This window comes from Lissotriton vulgaris, chromosome 1_1 (genome assembly GCF_964263255.1).
Source record: "Lissotriton vulgaris chromosome 1_1, aLisVul1.2, whole genome shotgun sequence".
Classification (NCBI taxonomy): Eukaryota; Metazoa; Chordata; class Amphibia; order Caudata; family Salamandridae; genus Lissotriton; species Lissotriton vulgaris.
The window spans coordinates 830796566-830818445 of NC_141685.1; the positions used below are offsets into that span (position 1 = coordinate 830796566).

General features: G+C 42.8%; 1 protein-coding gene across 2 annotated transcripts in view; it reads right to left on the reverse strand.

Annotated features, from left to right (window-relative positions):
• Positions 1-21880, reverse strand: part of SLC44A3 (solute carrier family 44 member 3) — a 530813-nt gene that overhangs the window by 176544 nt on the left and 332389 nt on the right. For both annotated transcript variants that reach the window (XM_086957367.1, XM_086957377.1), the window contains one exon: positions 12124-12213. In XM_086957367.1, the coding sequence (XP_086813493.1) occupies positions 12124-12213 (90 nt within the window). The remainder of the gene's footprint in view (positions 1-12123; positions 12214-21880) is intronic.

Below are 21880 nucleotides of genomic sequence, written 5' to 3' on the forward strand. Positions count from 1 at the left end.
TCAGTGACTTTTAGAGTTCAAAACGGTACATTGTTACTGAACATTTCACCTAACAATAATGTTACTTTAACCTTTGGTTTTTCAGTGAATTTCTAGTTTTTTGTTATGTAAAACAATATTTTTTACCATACATAAATCCAACCCCATTCACCCACGGCCTGCAACCAACCACCCCTAAAGGCAGCCAACCCTACATTGCGCATGGCCTTCAGTCGTGCACGGCAGGGGCTGGCCAGAGGGCCTGTGGCCAACCCCCGCATGTGGGCAAGCCCGCATGAAGCCAACAACGTGCCTCACATAGCCTTCAGGTGTGCGTTGGGGGGGGGGGGTGACCACAGGGCCTGGCCTGTGGCCAATCACCCCAAAGCCAGCCAATCCCACACTGCATACGGCCCTTGGTCATGTGGGTAGGGGGTTTGCCACAAGGTTTTTTTTTTTTGACGGGGAGTGTGCAGCATGGCCTCCAAACTCAAAGTGATTTCACTCCCATGAGACGGTGTGGGGATGACTTTTGCTTTCATCACCTGAAGTAAGGGGTCTAAGCTCAGTCCCCGAAGGGTGGTGGCTACTCACAAGGCCGTCTATTTTGGAAACCTTAGTCTAGGTCACAACCTGTCACTTGTGTATATAGGTTCTAATTTCACTTGGGACACCTTACACCTCTTTTCACATTATTTTTCTATAAAAATAATAATGCATTTTACTCGTTGGGCTTTTTGACTCTTTTTCTGAGTTTGTGCATCTTCTACCATAATTATTGCCATTGTGCTCAATGAATACCATTATAATAAGTACCATTGTTACTGTTTTTATTTTTTTTCAAGAGGTACAATTGTTTTTTGATATATAACATATACCATGGTTCCTTGCGAGTAGGGTGACCCTGGTTTTTCTTGAACAAAACACTGGAGGCTGAAGCATAGGTTTGTCTATAGTGTCCATATGGTTGTCATGGCACCATGCAGGACTAGAAAGTGGGAATACTGGTTGAATCCTCTCCTGATTGAAACAAATGGGTTTGTGTGGGTGTTGAATTGCGAGAAGAAGTGACCAGTGATGCTAGATAGGGTCTAATAAGATTATTTGGTTACGTGGCATTTCTCTTTTAAGTTTAGTTACCTTGTGTGATGTAACTGTTGCTCGCTAAAGAAGTGAAACACCTTTGGGTAGAGTGTGCGCTATATGAAAACTGGAGAAAAATGTAATAAGAGGTAATAACAGAGAATTAACATGAAAAAAGGAAGACAGATCCCATTTAGTGGCTGATTTGTACAAAGTGAAATCAGAAAAGCTGGATAAATCACAGCTTCTCCGCTTAAATTGTGTGATCTTATGCACATTTTATTTTACCATATTCCTTTTTGTTCATTATCGGCATATGAAAGCACTTTTAAATATGCTAGTTCAGAATACCAGTTGTACAAAAACCTATTGTTTGATTTTATAGACTATAATGTTTCACTATAATAATTAGTGCTCTGTTTTTTTTTTTTACATTTCCGTCTGTATTTATCCAAATTTATTTTTGGGCCATTTTATCTGTATTTATCCATATTTGATTTGTGTTTTTCAGATATATGAAGTTGCAAAACTGTACAATTCCATATTTATTTAACCAATAGACGTGCAGGCATAATTTGAGGTCTGTCGTATTTTAGCTACTTAAGCTACAAAATATTACATAACAGTACATCCACTGGTTAATATGAGCATTTTGTCACAAATGTAGATTGACATATGCCAATATTTAAAGAAATTTCACCCTGGTTTTTAATTTCCTATGCTGTCCATCTGCTCAGCTGTTGGGCTAAATTTCATGAAAGACAACATGGGAAGTCACTTAAAAGAAGCCCAATTTTCTGTATTTATCCATATTTAAATAATAAATGCAGACAGAAAACACGTTGTTTTCTGTCTGCATTTGTCTACAAAAATCGGTAAAAACGGATTTCTGGGAGCCCAAATAATAATCTGTGTCAGTACAAGGGTTCACATGTTAACGGGCTCCACTCTTAAAAATGCCCAAGCTTTCATATGTTAAAGAAATACAATTGTTTAAATTTTTAGGACACTTTAGCATATTTAGGTAATGTTTGTTGTACGAGTTACAAAGGAAATATTTTCATGGCTCATCAAAAAATGAACAAAAATGCACTGACTGCACCAAGTTTGTTTATGTTTAATCTGTCAATGGAACAAAAACATAAGTGGCGCAATTAATGCATTTTTGTTCGTTTTTACACCAGCCCTGAAAATATTTGCTTTGTAACTCATACAACAAATAAACCTCACTTAAATATGCTAAAATATCCTCAAAATTAAAACAATTGTATTTTTTAACATAAGGAAGCGTGGACATAATTAATATGTCACTTTGTAGCACTGCGCTAAAAAAGCTTTTAAAAAGTGATAGTTTTAAACCATGAATCAAATCCACTCAGGCATACTCTCCGACACTCACCACGTCAACAATTAAACACACATATATCCCTAGAAACACTTGCATGCACACAATCACAAATCCAAAAATTCCAATATTGAAAACGTACCTTATCTGATACCTCCGAGATGCAGTTCTTGCTTGGCTGGTCCTGAAAATCACGGATTTGCGCCTCCTGCTTCAAAGGCATGGAAGCTCACACCACAGCTTCTGTCTTCATATGCTCGAGCCTCTCTTTTCCATTATCAGAAGCCAGGATAGGGTTGGAGGTCGACCCTCCTTCTCTAACCTGGCTTCTGATAGGGCATATGAGCGTATGATTGGCAAGCCCCACTAGAGCTCCTTTAGCTGACATGCTGCACAGCCCGAAGTTTGTAAAACATGTCAGCTAAGAAGGAGACAGCTAACGCTCTCGCACATGCAGAACACTAAGGGGCACGATGGAGCCCCCTCTGGTGCTTACATGACCTTGCAGCATTTCACATGAAAACAAATGATCGGTAAGATGGTTTGTTTCATGTAAAAACTCGAACACTAGCACCACCCTGGCTCCCCCTATTGGCAAACCGCTGCTGTCTTCATGTAGGGGTATAACACACAGTAGAGTGTACCTCTTTTTTAGGTCGAGGACCGGCGGCTGGCTTGCCAGCCGGAAGTCGGAGAATTAATGTTTTTCAGTGGGTGCTTTAAACCCGCCTCTCTCCTCGTCTCTCCTCCATTGGCTGGCTTCCTAAACAGAGGCCAGCCATTGGAGGAGAGAGGCGTCCCTCGAAAGAAGCTACGTCTCTTTCGGATTCGGGGGCGTGTTCGTGCTGTTCTTTCCACTTTTTAGCCACGCCCCTTTTGGGGACGGCCAAACACGCCCCCGAATCCGAAATTTGCAGAGCTTTGCGGCCGTCGTTGTTGCCCGGCCGCCGCCGAGTCTCTCAGTGAGTGCTTGTTCTCCTTTCCCCCGTTACTGTCGGTGCATTAGGCAATTAAGGATATGTTGGATTGAAAAAGCACCGTAGCCGGTTTAAATTCATGGACATTTACAGATAAATGTCATCTGGCCATGTGGGCTTGGCGGCCTATTGAGTTCAGATGCTCCCCGACGATGATGTTTTATCCAGTATCATTAATTCGAATATCCTCTTTGTTTATGTACTTCGCCTTTGATCGTGGTGGTCCAGATATTTTGCCGTTGTCTCCCGTGTATCTAATATTGTAATAGAACTTGAGCTGTTAAATGCACAAGTTTTTCCTTCAGTCATTTGTTCTGAGAAAAGCTTTGTTTGCCTGTTTTGTTCCTACAAGAAAAAACATTTTTTAGTTATGATGTCTGTTTTTTTTTTTTGCTTACTCGAGCTGCCCCCATTGGTCTACGGTGTGCTCACTGGAGCCCGATAAGCCTGAAAATCAGCGTCCATGGAACACCAGGTTTCTTAGCCAATGAAAGGGCGACAAGCGCGCATACGCCCACTGATACCATGTGGGTTGGCCAGCAGCCCGCCAATGGGAGCCCAGGGAGCATGGCTACCGGCACCTGCGCTGTGATTGTAAATACAGTCCACACGAGCTTGCCCGCGTCTGCAGTTCGCAGTGTGTACAAGCACGGAAAATGTGAATTAAAGCGAGAAGACTTCACAGGTACCCCACTGCTGTCCGGGCCTACACACACCTCTTCCGCACGAAACTTATGCCCTTCTCTTAATACTTTGTAGGCGTACAGGGCACCATAAAGCTAATTCATTCGAAAAAAATTTATAAGGAAGACACAATCTGCGTATTTTTAGAGGCAATTTCATTTTACAACCATTGGTAAATTGTATGCACCATTCTTTGTGTTTTCCGAGGTATCTACAATTTCCATAGGAGGCTCTCGCAAGTTTCGTATAATTGCAAAGTTTATTGAATGGTAACAAAGTCCCTTATTAGTAAGTGCACTCTTGTTGGTGCTGAACGGAGCCTGTTGAGGTGGACTCGGAAGAGTGAAAGCTTGTTTTGTGACTACTTTTTAAAGAGCAACGTTAGTCGACGTTCAGTGTCGTCTTACTGAGTGCGGCGCTCTTTACTTGAATCCAAGTCGCTACATTTTAATGACTGGACCCACTTTTTTGCATGTATTCTGCAACGGAGAGCTTACTTGGCTTTCCCTTGGGGACATTCACACCTGCTTGTGTGTGTGCTAAAAGTTCACGTGACGCACACAGTGCTTCTTAAGGTGGGTGCCCTTGACTCTTGTGCATGGTCGTATTACTTGAACATGCGCAGTTTATTTACGACTGCAGTTCAGTCGCACATCACCTCTGCTGTGATTAAAGGTTTTATTCAAAATCCTCGAGGTGAGGAATCAATTAAGTGTAATTGAGACACCTGTCAAAATGTCACATATGTGATGAATACCCACTATAGCTTGCTTTGAATGAACACACACTGACATTATTGACGGAAGAAGAAACATTTTGAAACTGTCATACATCGAAGGCTTCCACGTGGACCTTGAATTAAAGACCTGGACGATCGAATGCTTTAAATGCACTGGTGTTTTATGGGCTTGTCTAATTCCTACCGCCTCTCTTTTGGTCTGCAGTATTTTGGGGCCTGTAGTATCTTGCCATGGATGTGTAGAGATGTGAGCTTAGTAGTAGACAATGTGTTGCCTTTTTTGCTAGTGTATTATTGTAAATTCCGCATCATTACTAGAACATGATTTGGAATGTTAACGGTGATAGATGGTCTAGGCTGGAGTTTCAGCTCTCCCCCAGATGTTACATTTTGCAGTTAATAAATATTTCTTCAGCACGTGGCTACATTAATCCTCATCATTTCAGGGACAAGGAGAATGGATGTTAGGAAGCACTGTGCGTTTTGTTTGCTAGTGGGCAATAATTTGCAGTATCATACTATCTGTGTGAGTGTGTTGACATGCTGACGCCTCACAAGTTCCTTGCTATGTTCTACACAAATGGTGTATGCTGAAGGTAGTGCACGATGTCTGACACGGATTTTCTGGGGCGAGGGATCACCACCAGTTTGTGCTGAGTGAATGGTGAATGTGAACGATAGTATCCAGACGGATCCAGTTTATATATGCACAATGAATTGAAGGACTGGTCTGCGGTAAACCACTCCAAGAGTTGGTGGGCCTGGAGATGAGATTGGTGTCTGTTGATGTACACTTGAAAGCTGAAGAATGGTGAAAGCATTAAAGATGTCTGTTATACTTCACAAAGTTGCGTTGGTCAGATCATCTGTTGCTTTCTTTTTGACCAGACATTCTATTGTCAAAAATCCAAATCTTCATGTTGCTAAACGCAGCAGTGTAGGTTTAGACGATAGATATGAGGAACCTTCAGGGTGCCAGCAGCACTTGGGTAGTATTACAATGTGTTCTAAGAAATGCACCAGATGTCCTATTCTGTACTTTTGACTTTTCCTGGTCCAACAGGTTATTCTGGAGATGAGATTGTTATTTGAAAACCTACAGCTCAGCAGATTGTCTTGCTGGAATGCATAGTGTTTAACTTGTGCTGAAAGGTTTACACCTTCCTGGGCGATCCTCATTTGTACTTTGAACAGAGTTATTTGAGATGTATCCTAAAACTGTAGAAAATGGCATTTAGAGGACAAATCACATTGTTAACACTGAAGCATTGTCTGGGGAGGAGGATGCTCAAACATTTTTGTTGTTTGCAATTGAAGGCTGAGGAAGAGGAGAATTAAATGGAAGCTGTTATTTGCAAACTGTTTCACTGTGGAAGTAGTGATAGAAATCTTAAGCCAGTCCCCAAAGCATAGATACGATAGAAGTGTTGCAATGGCATCCTGATAAAGATCCAGAGTGCCAATCCCCAAGGCATAGCAATGATTAGTGATGCAACTGCCTTCTGGTTGCTGAGCTCCAATGGACGAATCCCCAGTGCACAGTCACGATGATTGTTACAATGGCATTAGTGAGCTCATTGTGGCACTTCCAAGTCATAGCAGTGATGCGTGTTACAATGCCATTTCTGATTGCTGATCTACAATCACCTCCCCCATGACATCATAGGGGTACCTTCGGTCAAAATATGCAGTAAAACGCCATCACTAATGGAAGGAGTAGTGCTGCACTAGATGACCTCATGAGTGGCACCAGCTTACTTTCCTCTTTTTTCCCTCTGCTGCCAGGGCTGAATCCCCAACAGAAGATAGGCCCTCCTTTCCTAAGTCCACATCGCAGCGATTGTGAGATGCTGCCACTAAAACACAGGGCAAGGAGGGAGCTTCAGCGCACAAAGTTAGAGGCGGGGCGGACATCAAAGCAGATCAGCACTGTGGTTGAGTAATCATGCACATGCAAAATCAAATGAGGTACAACCTCGCACCAGCACTGCTCATCTAGCTCCAAGAGGGAAGATGTATGACCACTTTGCTGGTCCATAGTTACTCAGTATAGAATCTGGACTGTGCTATTTTAAACAAGTAGGAGCCCGGTTTGACTGCGAGAGAATGCTTTTATTAAAATGAGAGTCTCGTTTTAGAGGGGAATGTATAGCCCAGTGGGGCAGCTTTCTGCCAATGGTTATAACAGAGGACTATGCAATTGGAAAACCATAGAAATGGGGTCAGTGCTTAATTAAATTCTAGCAAAGTATACAAACCTAAGGTTAATTACACGCAGCCGACTTGAGTTCAACACATATAGTCAGCCACTCTGTTTAAAAGATTTCTTCCTAACTGAAGACAAACACCAGTGTGTCACCAAAGGATTTAGCAGGTCAAGGATGGACTGCATATACAACATTACAAATATGGTTCAAACTGGTAGCCTCAAAGCTAGGAACAAGCAAGACACCTATGCTCTGCATCATTAATGCATCTGACTAAACATACCAAATCATTACACCACAATCAACCTCCCATACCTGCACTTCCTGCTCATGTATGTCTCACTTTCCCCTCTGACTGTGTTAATATAGGTGGATTTAAAGACAAACGATCTATTCAACTTTGATTGAAGAACCACTTTGTAACAGTAGAGACTGCCTCACTTTCTATTCCCGCCTTTCCTTACCCCTCTGTCGCCCCCTTCCTCTAAGCCTATAGGAGCCCTTGCACCACTAACTCAGCGTCTTTGGACCTTTGGAGACGACCTAGGTCCATGCACTAAGCAGATGGACAGCTTCACCTTCGATCACTGGGGGAATTCAACAAGGCTTGAGTGACCACTGTTCAACTAAAGTATTGACCACAGGACTTGTGGGGGGCAAAGTCAGTGACCTAATTCTAAGAGGGAGGCAAATCAAAACGTATGGTTTTGCTTGAGGAAAGGAACAAACAGTAGTGTTACAGATATTAATCAGTTTGTTTCCTTAACTTTACGTATGTGACCGGAGAGTAGCAAGGACACCATGACCCACGATGCAAGGAAAGATATTGGGCCCCCATACCCCGGGTTTGTAATACAAAACAGCCACTACATTAGTGGATTGGGCCACCCCCACAGTCCTAGGTCCTATTGCCACTGCACCTTTTGCACTGTTGATATCTGCAGCCGTAGGCACAGGGCCCTGTACATGAAGTGCCCTTTTTAGGTCGAGGACTCGTCGCACTGCTGTAAGCAGTGGGCGGAGCTCCGAAGATTTTATGTTTCTTGGTGTAGGGGGCTTGAACCCACCCCTCTTCTCCATTGGCTGGCTTCCTAAACGGAGGCCAGCCATTGGAGGAGAGGGGCATCACTCGGTTCAAGCCCCGTCTTTTTCGGATTCGGGACGTGTTTTTTAGGTTCTTTTTACCTGTGACATCATCCGTCACTCAAACCTAAAAACACACCCCCGAATGCGGAAAATGACCATGTTTTTTCCGAGGCATTTCTGCTTTGCCTCGGAGAAACATGGTGGTGGTTTCCGGATCTGCTCGGCTCCTCTGGCGTCCCCCCCCCTTCCCTCTGCCCGCAGCCCTCCCCCGTCCCGCTCTTGCCCCCCTTCCCTCTGCCCATGTATTCTACGCGGGCTCTCGCCCCCCCTTCCCTCCACCCGCAGCTCTCCTTTGTCCCGCTCTCGCCACCCCCTTCCCTCTGCCCATGTATTCTACGCGGGCTCTCGCCCCCCCTTCCCTCTGCCCGCAGCTCTCCTTTGTCCAGCTCTCGTCCCCCCTTCCCTCTGCCCATGTATACTACGCGGGCTCCCGCCCCCCCTTCCCTCCGCCCACAGCTCTCCTTCGTCCCGCTCTCACCCCCTCAGTCACTGAATAAATAGTCAGTGACTGCAGTTGAGCTTGCTCTACGTTTTCCAGCCACCTTCATGCTCGTGGTTGTTGAGAGTTTGTGTTTGCAGTTCATACTTGATGTGGTTGCACCCCCTCACAGTTTTAACATTACTCCAGCTGCAATAACCAGTAGCTGACTTTTTTTTTCTTTTGCCTTTCACGCGGACTGTTCAATTTTCACATGTGACTGCAATTATTTGATAAACTGGTGCTTGTTACTTGCAGGGAGATAACTCTCGAGGGTGGGCAGGGACGAAAAGGATTTGTTTTGAAACTTTTAGCGTTCTGCCCCTGAGGCATCAGTGGGCGCATTGTTGTGGCTCTCTGTGTGTGTGGGTAGGGCTCTGTGTGTGTGGGTAGGGCTCTGTGTGTGTGGGTAGGGCTCTGTGTGTGTGGGTAGGGATCTGTGTGTGTGGGTAGGGATCTGTGTGTGTGGGTAGGGATCTGTGTGTGTGGGTAGGGATCTGTGTGTGTGGGTAGGGCTCTGTGTGTGGGTAGGGCTCTGTGTGTGTGTGTGGGTGGCTCTGTGTGTGTGTGTGGCTCTGTGTGTGTGTGGGTAACTCTGTGTGTGGGTGGCTTTCTGTGTGTGTGGCTCTGTGCCCACGAATAATCTCTACTACTCTCTAATGCTCACCTATTGCCATTGTAAATGACAATACCATTTATTTATGTTTAAAAAAAATAAAAATAAAAATGTCATGAGCAATGCCAATAGCTCTACCTTTAATAATGCCGAGACCATTGCATTGTAAATGCTTGTTCTTTCTTTTTGCATGATTCAGTGTTCTACTATTTGGATTCAAGTAGAGGGTCGATTGTTTGCAAGAGACATTTTTGAGACTACCTGTTTTTCCATATCTGTCTTTTTTGAGCTTCGACTTACCCATGAGAAACATCTACTTAAAATTTCAGTTTCAAAATAATATTTTTCTTAAAGATTACTCATTTGCTGAAGTTAGTAAAAGTAAAACTGATTTTGTCAGTAGGTCAAAGGGAGATAAACGTAAAAGGTTTATTTCTAACACTGTTGCCTGGTTTTCAGCCCTGATGGCGCACCTTACTTCGCCAGCGGGGTTTGCGGAGTTTTGCCGAATTCCGTGCTCCGTTGGGAACGCAGAGTTCATGCAAAAACTCTGGCTTGGCAGCGTAGAGGAGATAGCCCCTGCGCCTACGCCCAACAGAACAGGAAATATTCACTTACCTGCTCTGGTGTCTCCGGGTTGCCCTCCTTCTCGCCGTGATCTCTCCTCCTCGCTGTCCTCATGTCCTTGCCGGTTGCAAACCTCTACTTTGTACACCTTTGAAGGACTGCATGCAAGACTTTCCCCTAGTTGTATGACTTGTGTACATGAAACACTTACAACATAGGAGTTTGCGGCCAATGAGGGCGAGAGAATGGAGAGGAGGAGACCACAGCGAGGAGTAGGGCAGCCCACGACACCCGAGCAGGTAAGTGATTATTTTCCATTTTTTCATTAGGGTAAAGCGGAGCAGAGTTCCACTGAGTTTTTTTATCAATTTTATCGATTTTTATAAAAATAGAAAGTTAAAATATCTAAGTAGATAATATAGGTATTCAAATATATTGAATTTTTAATAATATCGAATTTTTTAACGTTTTTTCTATGTTTGTATATGTGTGAAAAGTGTATATTTTTATTATAATTTATTTTAAGTAATGAATTTCATGTTATTTAATTTTTGCGTAGTTTAATTCTGTAGCAGGTTGTGGGTTTATAGGGGAATAGGGTGGGAAGTAATTTAATTGCAATTAACGAAATATTTTAATGTATATATTGGTATTTATTTTGAATTAAGTTAATTCATTTTTAATTTTTAATTATTTTGTAATTGGTAATTAATTTTGATTAATTGATAATTATGTTAATTGTATTAATTTATTTTCCGTAGCGGATTGTGGGTTTATAGGGGAATAGGGTGGGAAGTAATTTAATTTGTAATTAATTAAATATTTTTATTTATTTATTAGTATTTATTTTGAATTGTTAATTAATTTTTAATTTGTAATTAATTAAATTTTAATTGGTAATTAATTTGTATTAATAGGTAATGAATTTTATTTATTTTTTATTAACATATTAAATATTTCCTTTCTCTACCCTTGCACTCTCTGGAGTGGGAATACTAATTTTAACCCCTACGCTATCCAACGCTTTCCCTACTGTTGCACTCTCTGGAGTGGGAATAGCCATTTTAACCCCTACGCTATCCAACGCTTTCCCTACTGTTGCACTCTCTGGAGTGGAAATATTAATTTTGACCCCTACGCTATCCAACGCTTTCCCTACTGTTGCACTCTCTGGAGTGGGAATAGTCATTTTAATCCCTACGCTATCCAACGCTTTCCCTACTGTTGCACTCTCTGGAGTGGGAATACTAATTTTTACCCCACGGGTATCCAACGCTTTCCCTACTATTGCACTCACTGGACTGGGAATAGTAATTTTTACCTCTACGCTATCCAATGCTTTCCCTACTGTTGCACTCACTGGAGTGGGAATAGTAAATGTTACCCTCCCTCTATCCAACGTTTTCCCTACTGTTGCACACTCTGGAGTGGGAATAGTAATTTTTACCCCTACGCTATCCAACGCTTTCCCTACTGTTGCACTCTCTGGAGTGGGAATAGTAATTTTAACCCCTACGCTATCCAACGCTTTCCCTACTGTTGCACTCACTAGAGTGGGAATAGTAATTTTTACCCCTACGCTATTCAACGCTTTCCCTACTGTTGCACTCACTGTAGTGGTAATAGTAAATTTTACCCTCCTGCTATCCTACGGTAGGAATATTGTATATTTTTTATTAATACTATGTTAATATATATATATATGTTTTAAAAAAATTGTATGTTTTTTTATAACAACTTAATTATTTAATAATTTTAAGGTTAAGTATTTTGAAGTATATTTTAGCAAATTATTTTTATTATTTAATTAATTTTAAATTATTTTTAAGACATTAAAAAAATCGATATTTGACTAGCTATATTTTTTTAAACAATAATTTTGATTCGATATTTTAGTACTTACCTGTTTGTAGATAGGAATTTGATATTTTTGTAGTCGATATTTTATAATCGATATTTTTGTAATTCAATATTAGTGTAATCGATATTATGTCAGTGATCCGTCAGGACGGTGTGTGTGGAATCCGTGTCGTACAATTCTGATGCTTATGTATGCACAATTTTACTTGGGAAAGTATAAGCCGTATGACACAAGAAGAGAATAAAAACACTGGCACCCATACGGAATACAGCAATTTGCATTAGTAACACAGTGGGTTAGATTTTCTATCACACTTAAGACGATCAATGTTTCTATAAAATTTCATATGTCATAAATTAATTTTCTTCAATCATTTATTTCAGGTGAATATAAAATGGGCATGAATCATTTTTGGATAATGACTTGAAAAAATATACTTACATACCAACCCGAAAATGACCAGAGTGATGAAGATATTAATCAACAGAGTGGTGACGTATCTGAAGATCAAAATCATGATCACAGATAATGCTGAAAAAATAAGAAACAGAATCACATTAAGTAAGGCTGCTAAGTCACAGAATTAAAACATTTATTTACTTTATTATTTGGCGTGCAACCACATATTCTGCATCAGTGGCATGCTCCATTAAGTGCTTTTGTGCTTTAACACACTCTCAAGTTCTCTATTAACACTTATGTGGAGTTTGTAACATCCCTACTGTGCCCTTCTACTTAGAAATCAAGAGTGGATTCCCCATATTACTTTTATAAAAGTCAACTTTTGACATAACCCTAGAAAGATTGTGAAAGATCCCTCATCAAAAGGACACTCAATGCTCCACCACCTTGTGCCCTCTTTCATATTTAGCCCACAGAGCTTTCTTGGGACCCCATTATAACAGAAACCCTTCTACCTTCTAGACTTGTTTTAGCCAACAAAATAACAAAATGCACTGGTACTGCCTCTCTAGGGGCTACTTCTAAGATAGTTCAGGACAGAAGAGGCATGAGGCACCTCTCATATCAATACTCCGGTGAACCCAACTCAGTGCTGCAGTACTCCAGTCACTGATTGCAGGGTGCAACATCAACCACTCCCTAGTACAGCAAAGCAATAGCAAACTTAGTCAGAGCCATTTTTAAGGCATGGACAATTGCGCAATGCTCCACCTTCCAATGGGCTCCTTTATAGAGCGATTGGGGCAGTCACATGTTCCGGTGCAATTGAAGTATGCGCAAGAGCATGTTCTTTTGAGGTCAAAGCCTACCAGACAGCTCAGCTGTGAGGGTTGATAACGACATCTTGGGGACATTTGGAGAGCTTCCCTGGGAATGCATTATACCCATTTTACAATTGGCGTTTGGTGGTTTCTTAGTCACATTTGCTTACTTTCTATTTGTTGGCTTTCTATTTGTTTTAGGTTGTCAAGATGGAGTTGGTCCCTTCCGTGGCCCATACCCTATTTACTGTATTCTTCCAAAAGTACATGCTTTCTGTAAAGAGGCCTTTAAATATTGTTCTCATATTGTGACATTTGCTGTGCATTCAGAGACAAATGTCAGGCTCTGTCTTCTGAAGGTGCTTTGTGTTTACTTTTTTTTCTCTGAGGTCAAAGTGGGAGGATTTATGTGACACTCGTGCTGGCTAACTGGTGTTTTCCGGAGGAAGGCTGTACAATATTTTTTTCCTAGCACACAACAAAATTTAAATGTCTGTAAATAAACTGTGCAGATATTTCAGAATATATCAGAATTAGGAAAGCACAAGTGAAGCAAATGTTTTGGAAATTCTGAAGTGTATTGGAAATTAATATTTTAATACGATCAAAACAAATCAGAAAACTAAGTGATGACATTTCCACACATTATTGTTTGTGTGCTGCAAATACTGTATGTCTGTGCAAATGTAATGGTCATTTCAATTGAAGATGTCTGTAAGGCAATGTGCTACCACATCATGCATGCTCCACTTTACCCACTCCACTCTTACACCACTCCACAGTGCATCACTCAACTCTACTCTGCACCACTTCACTCTACACCTCTCTATTTTACTGTACACCACTCTACTCTATGCCAATGCACTCTACGGCACATTACTCTGCACTCTCCTCCACTCTACTCTGTGCCACTTTAATCTGTGCCACTGCATACCACTGAACTCTACTTTGTACTGCTCTGCTCTATGCCACTCTACTGTACGCTATGCCACTACACTCTATGCCAATCCACTCTACAACACTCTAATGTACTGTGCATCAGTGCACTTTGCACCACTTCACTCTACGCTTTCTACTCTACACCACTCTACTCTATGCCAATGCACTCTACCCCACTTTACTATGCACGACTGCACTGTACACCACTCTAGCCTACTTTGCATTACTCCATATTATGCCACTCCACTCTGCAACACTGCACTCTATGCCAATCCCCTCTACGCCACTCCAATCTACTCTGCACCACTGCACTCTTAGCCACTCTACGCCACTCCTCTTTACCGTGCACCACTCCACTCTACGCCACTTCACTCCACTCTGAAATGATCTACTCTACACAACAGCATTCTGCATCACTGCACTCTGTACCACTCCACTCTGCAGCCCTCTACTCTACAACACACCACTCTATTCTAACCACTGCACACTAAGGCAATGCACTCTACACCCCTTTACTTAAAAGTAATGCAATCTACGCCAATCTACTCTGCACCGCTGCTCTCTAGGTCACTCTATTCTACTCTTCACCACTGCACTCTACCCTGCTCTACTCTAAACCACTGCACTCTCTGCCAATTTAGTCTACGACATTCTACTAGACACCACTGCACTCTATGACAGTCTACTCTGCAACACTGCACGCTCTGCCATTGCACTCTACGCCACTCTACTCTACTGCACTTTATGCCACTACACTCGACACCACCCTATTTTACTTTGCACTACTCTACTCTATGTCACTCTACTCTGCACCACTGTACTGCACTCTATGCCAATGCACTGTACGTCACTGCACTCTACACCACTGTACTGCACTCTACTTTGCAACACTGCATTCTGCCACTGCACTCTACGCCACTCTATTCACCTCTCCACAAATGTACTGCACTCTATGCCAAAGCACTGTACATCACGCCATGCTACGCCACTGTACTGAACTCTAAGCCAATGCACTGCATGTTGCAACAGTCTACCCAACTCTGCATCACTCAACTCTATGCCACTGAACTCTACACCAATCCACTCTAATCTATTCTGCACTACTGCAATCTATGACACTGCACACTATGACACTCTACTGTATGCCACTGCACTCTACGCAACTCTATTCCACTCTGCACCATTCCCCTCTACACCACTCCATTCTATGTCAATTCAAAGTACACTGCATCACTCCACGCCACTGAACTCTATACCACTCTTTTCTACACTGCAGCGCTCTATGCAAATCTAATCTGCACCACTGTACTATACTCTGCACCACTCTGCCACTGCACTCTACATCACTCTACTCTAGACAATTGCAATCCATGTCACTGAACTGTGCACCACTATATTCTACTCTGCACCACTGTACTCTATGCTACTGCACATTACTGCACTCTCCTCTACCACACTCTACTTTACAATACTGCACTCTCCACCACTGAACTCTACTACACCACTCTACACTGTGCTACTGAACTCTACGCCAATCTACTCTGCAACACTGCACTGTATGCCAATATACTCTGCAACACTCAACACCACTCTATTCTACTCTGCACCACTCTATTATACTCTACTGCACGCTATGCTACTACACTCTATGCCACTCTGCATCAATCCACTCTACGCCAATCCACTCTAAGCCACCCTAATCTACTCTGTACCACTGCACTTTATGACACTACTCTATGCTACTGCACTTTACACCACTCTATTCTTCTCTGCGCCATTCAACTCTATGCCACTGTAATCTACACTGTACCACTCCAATTCACAGCATTCTACCCCACTTCATTCTACACTACTGCACTCTGCGCCAATGTACTCTGCACGACTGTACTCTACCCCACTATACTCTACTCTCTACTTTATGCCAATACACTCTACGCTACATCATTGCACTCTAGAGCAGTGAACTCTACATCACTATTCTACTCAGCACCACTGTACTCTAGGCCACTTTACTGTGCACCACTATATAACAATGCATTGATACTCTACTCCCCAAGACGCTATAGCAATGCACTCTATGCCACTGCCTTCTACTTGGCACCAATCTACTCTGTGCAAATGCACTCTACTCTGTGTCACTCCATTCTACACCAGAGCATTCCATGCAACTGCACTCTACTCAGCATCATTCCACTCTGAAACAATCTACTCTATGCCACTGCACTCTGCACCACTCTATGTTGATGCTCTCTTTGTCACTCTACTCCGCATCACAACACTGTACGCCACTGGACTCTATTCTGCAACACTGCACTCTCTGCCACTCTACTCTGCACCGTTTCACTCTATGCCATTGTACTCTATGGCACTCTATACCAATGCACTGTATGCCACTCTACACTGCACTGTTCCACTCTAAGCCAGTCTAATGCACTCTATGCCAATGAACCATACTCCACTCTACACTGCATCAATCCACTCTATGCCAATTCACTCTAAGCTACTCTAATCTACTCTGCCCCACTCCACCCTATGACACTGCTCTCTACGACAATACCCTCTATGCCACTGCACTCTACGCTACTCTATTCTTTGCCATCCCACTCTACACTGCGCCACTCAACTCTACTCCACTGCACTCTACACCACTCTATTCTACACCCCTGCCTGCCACACCAATTTACTCAAAACCAATACACTCTACACCAATTCACTCTATGGCATTCTACTCTTCACCACTGCACTCTATCCCACTATACTCTATTCTTCAACCCTAAACTCTATTCCATTGCACTCTACGCCACTCCACTCTGCACCATTGCACTCTACGTCACTGAACTCGACCTTAATCTATTTTACTCTGCACCACTGTATTCTAAGCAAAAGCTCTCTACGTCACTTTAGTCTACACCGCTCTTTGCCTCTGCACTCTACAGCAATGCACTATACACCACTACATTCTAGGACACTACTGTGCAACACCACACTCTCCACCACTATGCCACTTTACTCTACTCTACCCTGCACTGCTCTACTCTATGCCACTGTACTGCACTCTATGTCAATGCTCTCTACAGCACTCTAATGTACTGTGTATCACTGCACTTCATGCCACTTTACTCTACATCTTCTCTACTCTACACCACTCTACTCAATGCCAATGCACTCTATGCCACTCTACACTACACCATTGCACTCTAAGTCACTGAGCTCTACACCACTCTATTCTTCTCTGCACCACTGTACTCTACGTCACTGCTCTCTACACCACTTTACTTTGCACCACTCTAAGCCACTGCACTCGTCACCAATGCACGTACGACACTCTACTCTACTCTACTCCTCTTTACTGCACTCTTTGCCATTGCACCATACTAAGCACCACTCCACGCCAATACACTCTACTCGGTATCAAGCCACTCTACACCACTACTCTATGCCACTGCACTTTACCTTGCACCACACCACTCTACCCTGAAAAAATCTACTGCACTCTATGCCACTCTACACCCCTCAACACCAATGCTCTCTATGCCACTCTACTCTGCATCACTCCACTGCACTCTATTCTGAAACACTGCACTCTCTGCAACTGAACTCTAGGCCACTCTACTCTGCACCACTGCACTATATGCCACCGCACTCTACACCAATGCAATTCACTGTACGCCACTACACTCAACGCCACTCTATGCTGTATCACTTCACTCAATGCCAATCCTCTCTAATCCACTTTAATCTACTCTACCCCACCGCACTATGACACTGCTCTCTACGACAATCCACTCTAAGCCTCTACACTCTACACCACTCTTTTCCACTCTACACCCTGGCAATCTACCCTGCGCCACGCCACTCCATTCCATTCTACGCCACTGCATTCGACGCCCCTGTACTCCATGTCAATGCACTCTACACCACTTTACTCAAAACCAATACACTTGAGATCACTGCACTCTATGGAAGTCTGCTCTGCACCACTGCACTCTACGCCACTGCCCACTATGCCACTTCACTCTGCACATCTCTTTGCCACTGCACTCTACAACAATGAACTCTACTCTATACCACTGCACTCTACGGCACACTACTCTTCAACACTGCACTCTCCTCCACTCTACTCTGTGCCACTTTAATCTGTGCCACTGCATACCACTGAACTCTACTTTGTACTGCTCTGCTCTATGCCACTCTACTGTACGCTATGCCACTACACTCTATGCCAATCCACTCTACAACACTCTAATGTACTGTGCATCAGTGCACTTTGCACCACTTCACTCTACGCCTTTCTACTCTACACCACTCTACTCTATGCCAATGCACTCTACCCCACTTTACTATGCGCCACTGCACTCTACACCACTCCACTCTTGACACTGCTCTCTACTCTGTACAAATCTGCTCTACGCCACTACTCTATGCCACGGTACTCTAAACCCACATCACTCCAGCCACTTCACTCCACTCTGAAACAATCTACTCTATGTCACTACACTCTATTCCACCCTGCACCACTCCAACATATGCTGCACCAATCAACACAACTCTACACCTCTCTAATCTACGCCACTGCACTCTAAACCACTCTACTCTAAACCACTGCCCTCTACACCACTTTAATCCAAATCAATGCCCTCTATGCCACTACACTCTATGCCAACTACTAAACACCACTGCACTCTACACTCCATAACACTCTATGACACAACGCTCCCCGCCTCTCTATGCCACTCCATGACTCAACGCCACTCCTTAACACTCCATTCTACTCCACAACACTCCACTTTATGCACTCCTATCCCTCGAACTTCTAGCCATGCTGAACACAGCAGCCACGCTGGTGTACAACTTGGCTACAACATATTGGCAAAGTCAATAGCTCTTGCATATGCATAGGCCAGACATATTGGCTTTGTCAGTGCTTGTTTACTTTGAAAGCTGGGCTTCACAGATATTTAGAATGCAGGCCCATCCTGCATAATCTTAACCCTCACACTCTCAGGCAGATAGAGCCAGTTAAATAAAAAATTAATGCGTCTTGCCTTACTACAGGCCCTGTCTACCTTCTTCCTCCCTATTTACCTCTATCTCTTTACCTATCTCTACATCTCTATGCACCCATTTCCCTTCTCTCTCTCTGTCTACTGCCTCTCTCTCAACTATGTCCACCTGACCGATTTGTTGCTACACTTCTCTTTCTCTCCCACCACTATCACGTCACCTGTCGACCACTCTCTCTGCCTAACTCTACTCTTATTTCTAATTTAAAGTCACCTCTTCCTCTGTACCTCACTATTGTTTATATTTCACGCCCTTGTATCTGTCTTCCATCTACTTCACCTCTCTCAACCTCATCTCTCTCATCTGACCTATCTTTTTGCATCTCTTCATACCTCACATCTCTCTACCATTCAGCCTTCTCTCTCCCTAACCACTCTCTACCTCAACTCTATCATTTCACCTCTCCATGTCCTTCCTCTTTCTACATCACCTCTCTTACTAGCTTAATTCTAGTATCTCTCTACACAACTTTTACCTCTGTATGTGTCTTCATTTACCACTCTATACCTCTAACTCTCTCTAACTCAACTCTCTTACACTTGCCACACTCCCTACCTTACACCTCGGTGTAATCTTCTCCTCTATCCAGATTTCCTTTTCCCTCTCTCTGAGCTCTCTGCATATTTATTTTTGTCTACCTCACCTTTCTCGTTTTCCTTGCATCTCACCTATATCTCTACCTCATCTATATCTCCATTTCTTTTCACCTTCTATGTCACCTCCTACATTATGCATTTGTCTTTACCTCTCTGTCCTTCTACTGCTCCCCACCTGCACCCTTTTCTCTTATTCAGCCGAGTCCGAGGTCACAACCCAGAATGATGAGTGCAAATACAGAAATAGGAAAAGATTGACTATATACGAAAAAAGAATTAACCAGAAAAGTATCCGATGTCATCCAATGTAATAATAAAAATCTGGAGAGCAATGCTTTGATTTTTTCAGGTTCACAGAAAATGCTCATAGTGAAGAGGCATGTATTCATCAATTAAAGCTACATTTCAAGTACTATATGCATATATCTTACTTTGATATTATGCACGTTTCCACAAAACATCCCAAAGTCACACTTACCACTTCACAGGCTGGTTAGACACTGACTCCCAAAGGAAAAAAATATTTTTGTTGCAAGTCAAAGGGAAAAAACACATGGCTTTACATTTGCAAGTTCTAGCTTTCTTTTGTTACCTGATTAACAAGCGGACACCAGGAAAACTTGTATTTTCAGCTATGTGTTCGAGTCTCCTGTTTATGAAACCTTAACTTACATGTTAGTCTTGTTAACTCATAAGTTAGCGCTGTTTGTGATCACAAGGGATTGTATTAGCTGAGAGGGTTAAAAAATTCTAAATTGAACTGAAAGGGGCCCCGAAAATACCGAAGATAACAATGATCTTAGTAAAGGCTTTAGAACATAAGTGGGGCCGATAACAGCAGGCAGTAGCTGGCTAGGCAACATGCACACTAAACTCCGCGTGTGTATTTAGGTCGAGTCTATGCAGCGCAAGCGCTGCTCTGTGAGGCATGCTGTATTCGAGTAAGGAAGTGAAGCTCTGCCCACACTCTGGCCATATTTTTTATTGGTTTGTGTCATGCTGGCTTCTTATTCGTTAATAGGCTTGTCAGACCCTCCTTAGTACAGCCTTTTCTTCATTTGTAACCTCCCATGAGGACCAGCCCTTTTACTTCTGTTGTAACACAGTATCTATATTGGTCCTTTCCTGTGCACAATTTTTGCATTGTCTATGTGTATTCCCTATTTGACTCTCGTACTGATGTTACCTCATTCCCTCAATTTGTAAAGCACTCTGATATCCTTCGGGATCAAGTTTGCGCTATATAAAACTTTATAAATAAAAATAAATGTCTGTAAGCACTATTTTCTTTAAAGGGTTTCTCCTACTGCAGGCACAACAAGATTTTCTGAAGCACTCAGTGCCCCACGTGCGCTTTCACTTTCCAAGCAACCTCTGACAATGACGGATGCTTCTTTGAAAATAAATAGGTCTCGCATTTACAAGAGTTTGAGCTATTGGCTTTGGAAATGACAATGCCTTTTATTTGTGTTAGTTATCAAAACAGATAAATAAAAGGCATTGTCATTACAATGTCAATAGGATAAACTCTTGCAAATGGAACACCTATTGCATTGCAAATGCTTGTTCTTTAGGCAGACAAATTCCCTTTGCTTCCCTAAAACTTCTCCTGGATCACGCTGCTGCCCTCTGGAGGATAACAGTGTTAGACCTGGCTTGGAGGAAGGACATCTGTTAGACCTGGCTTGGAGGATGGACATCAATGAATTGATTAATGAAAGGTGGGGTCCGATTCTGGATAAACAGGTGGCCTTCTTGATTAATATCATGGGATAGTCAGGTCAATCAGAGCCCATATTCTAAATGACCTGCCTGATTTCCGACTTGTGGTAAATTAATTTTACCGTATCATTTTTCCATATAATTATCAACAAAAGACAGCTCATTCAAATGAGAGGCAGAGTCCGTGGGATCTGAGTCATACGGGTTTTAATGGAAAATCCTCGAGGCTTGACATCATGTTCCATCACCACTAAGGTTCAGGAAGGGACATTCAACGTTTTATTAACATTACACATTATATATAGTAAAATGGTACAATTGAAATCAATACAGTAGGCGTAACAGGTGAAAAAGAGAGAGATAAGAACACATGTGCGTAACAGGAGGCGTGAAAAAGGCGTACACATGGGCGTGCACTGTACATGTCAGAGAAACGTCACAAGAAACGTCACATGTGGGCGGATGCATAGAGAAAGTTTGCAAGATCAGCAGAAACTTATGACCTGAATGCGCGCGCAACTAAGCATGACGTGGAACTGGGGAGAACTGGGGGCTTTGACTTTAGCACTAATGAAGGAGACTGGCGTCTGGGATGTCAGGGCAACCTGTACCTATAACATATCTGGTATCTCATGTTTGGAGGATGTAGTGTCT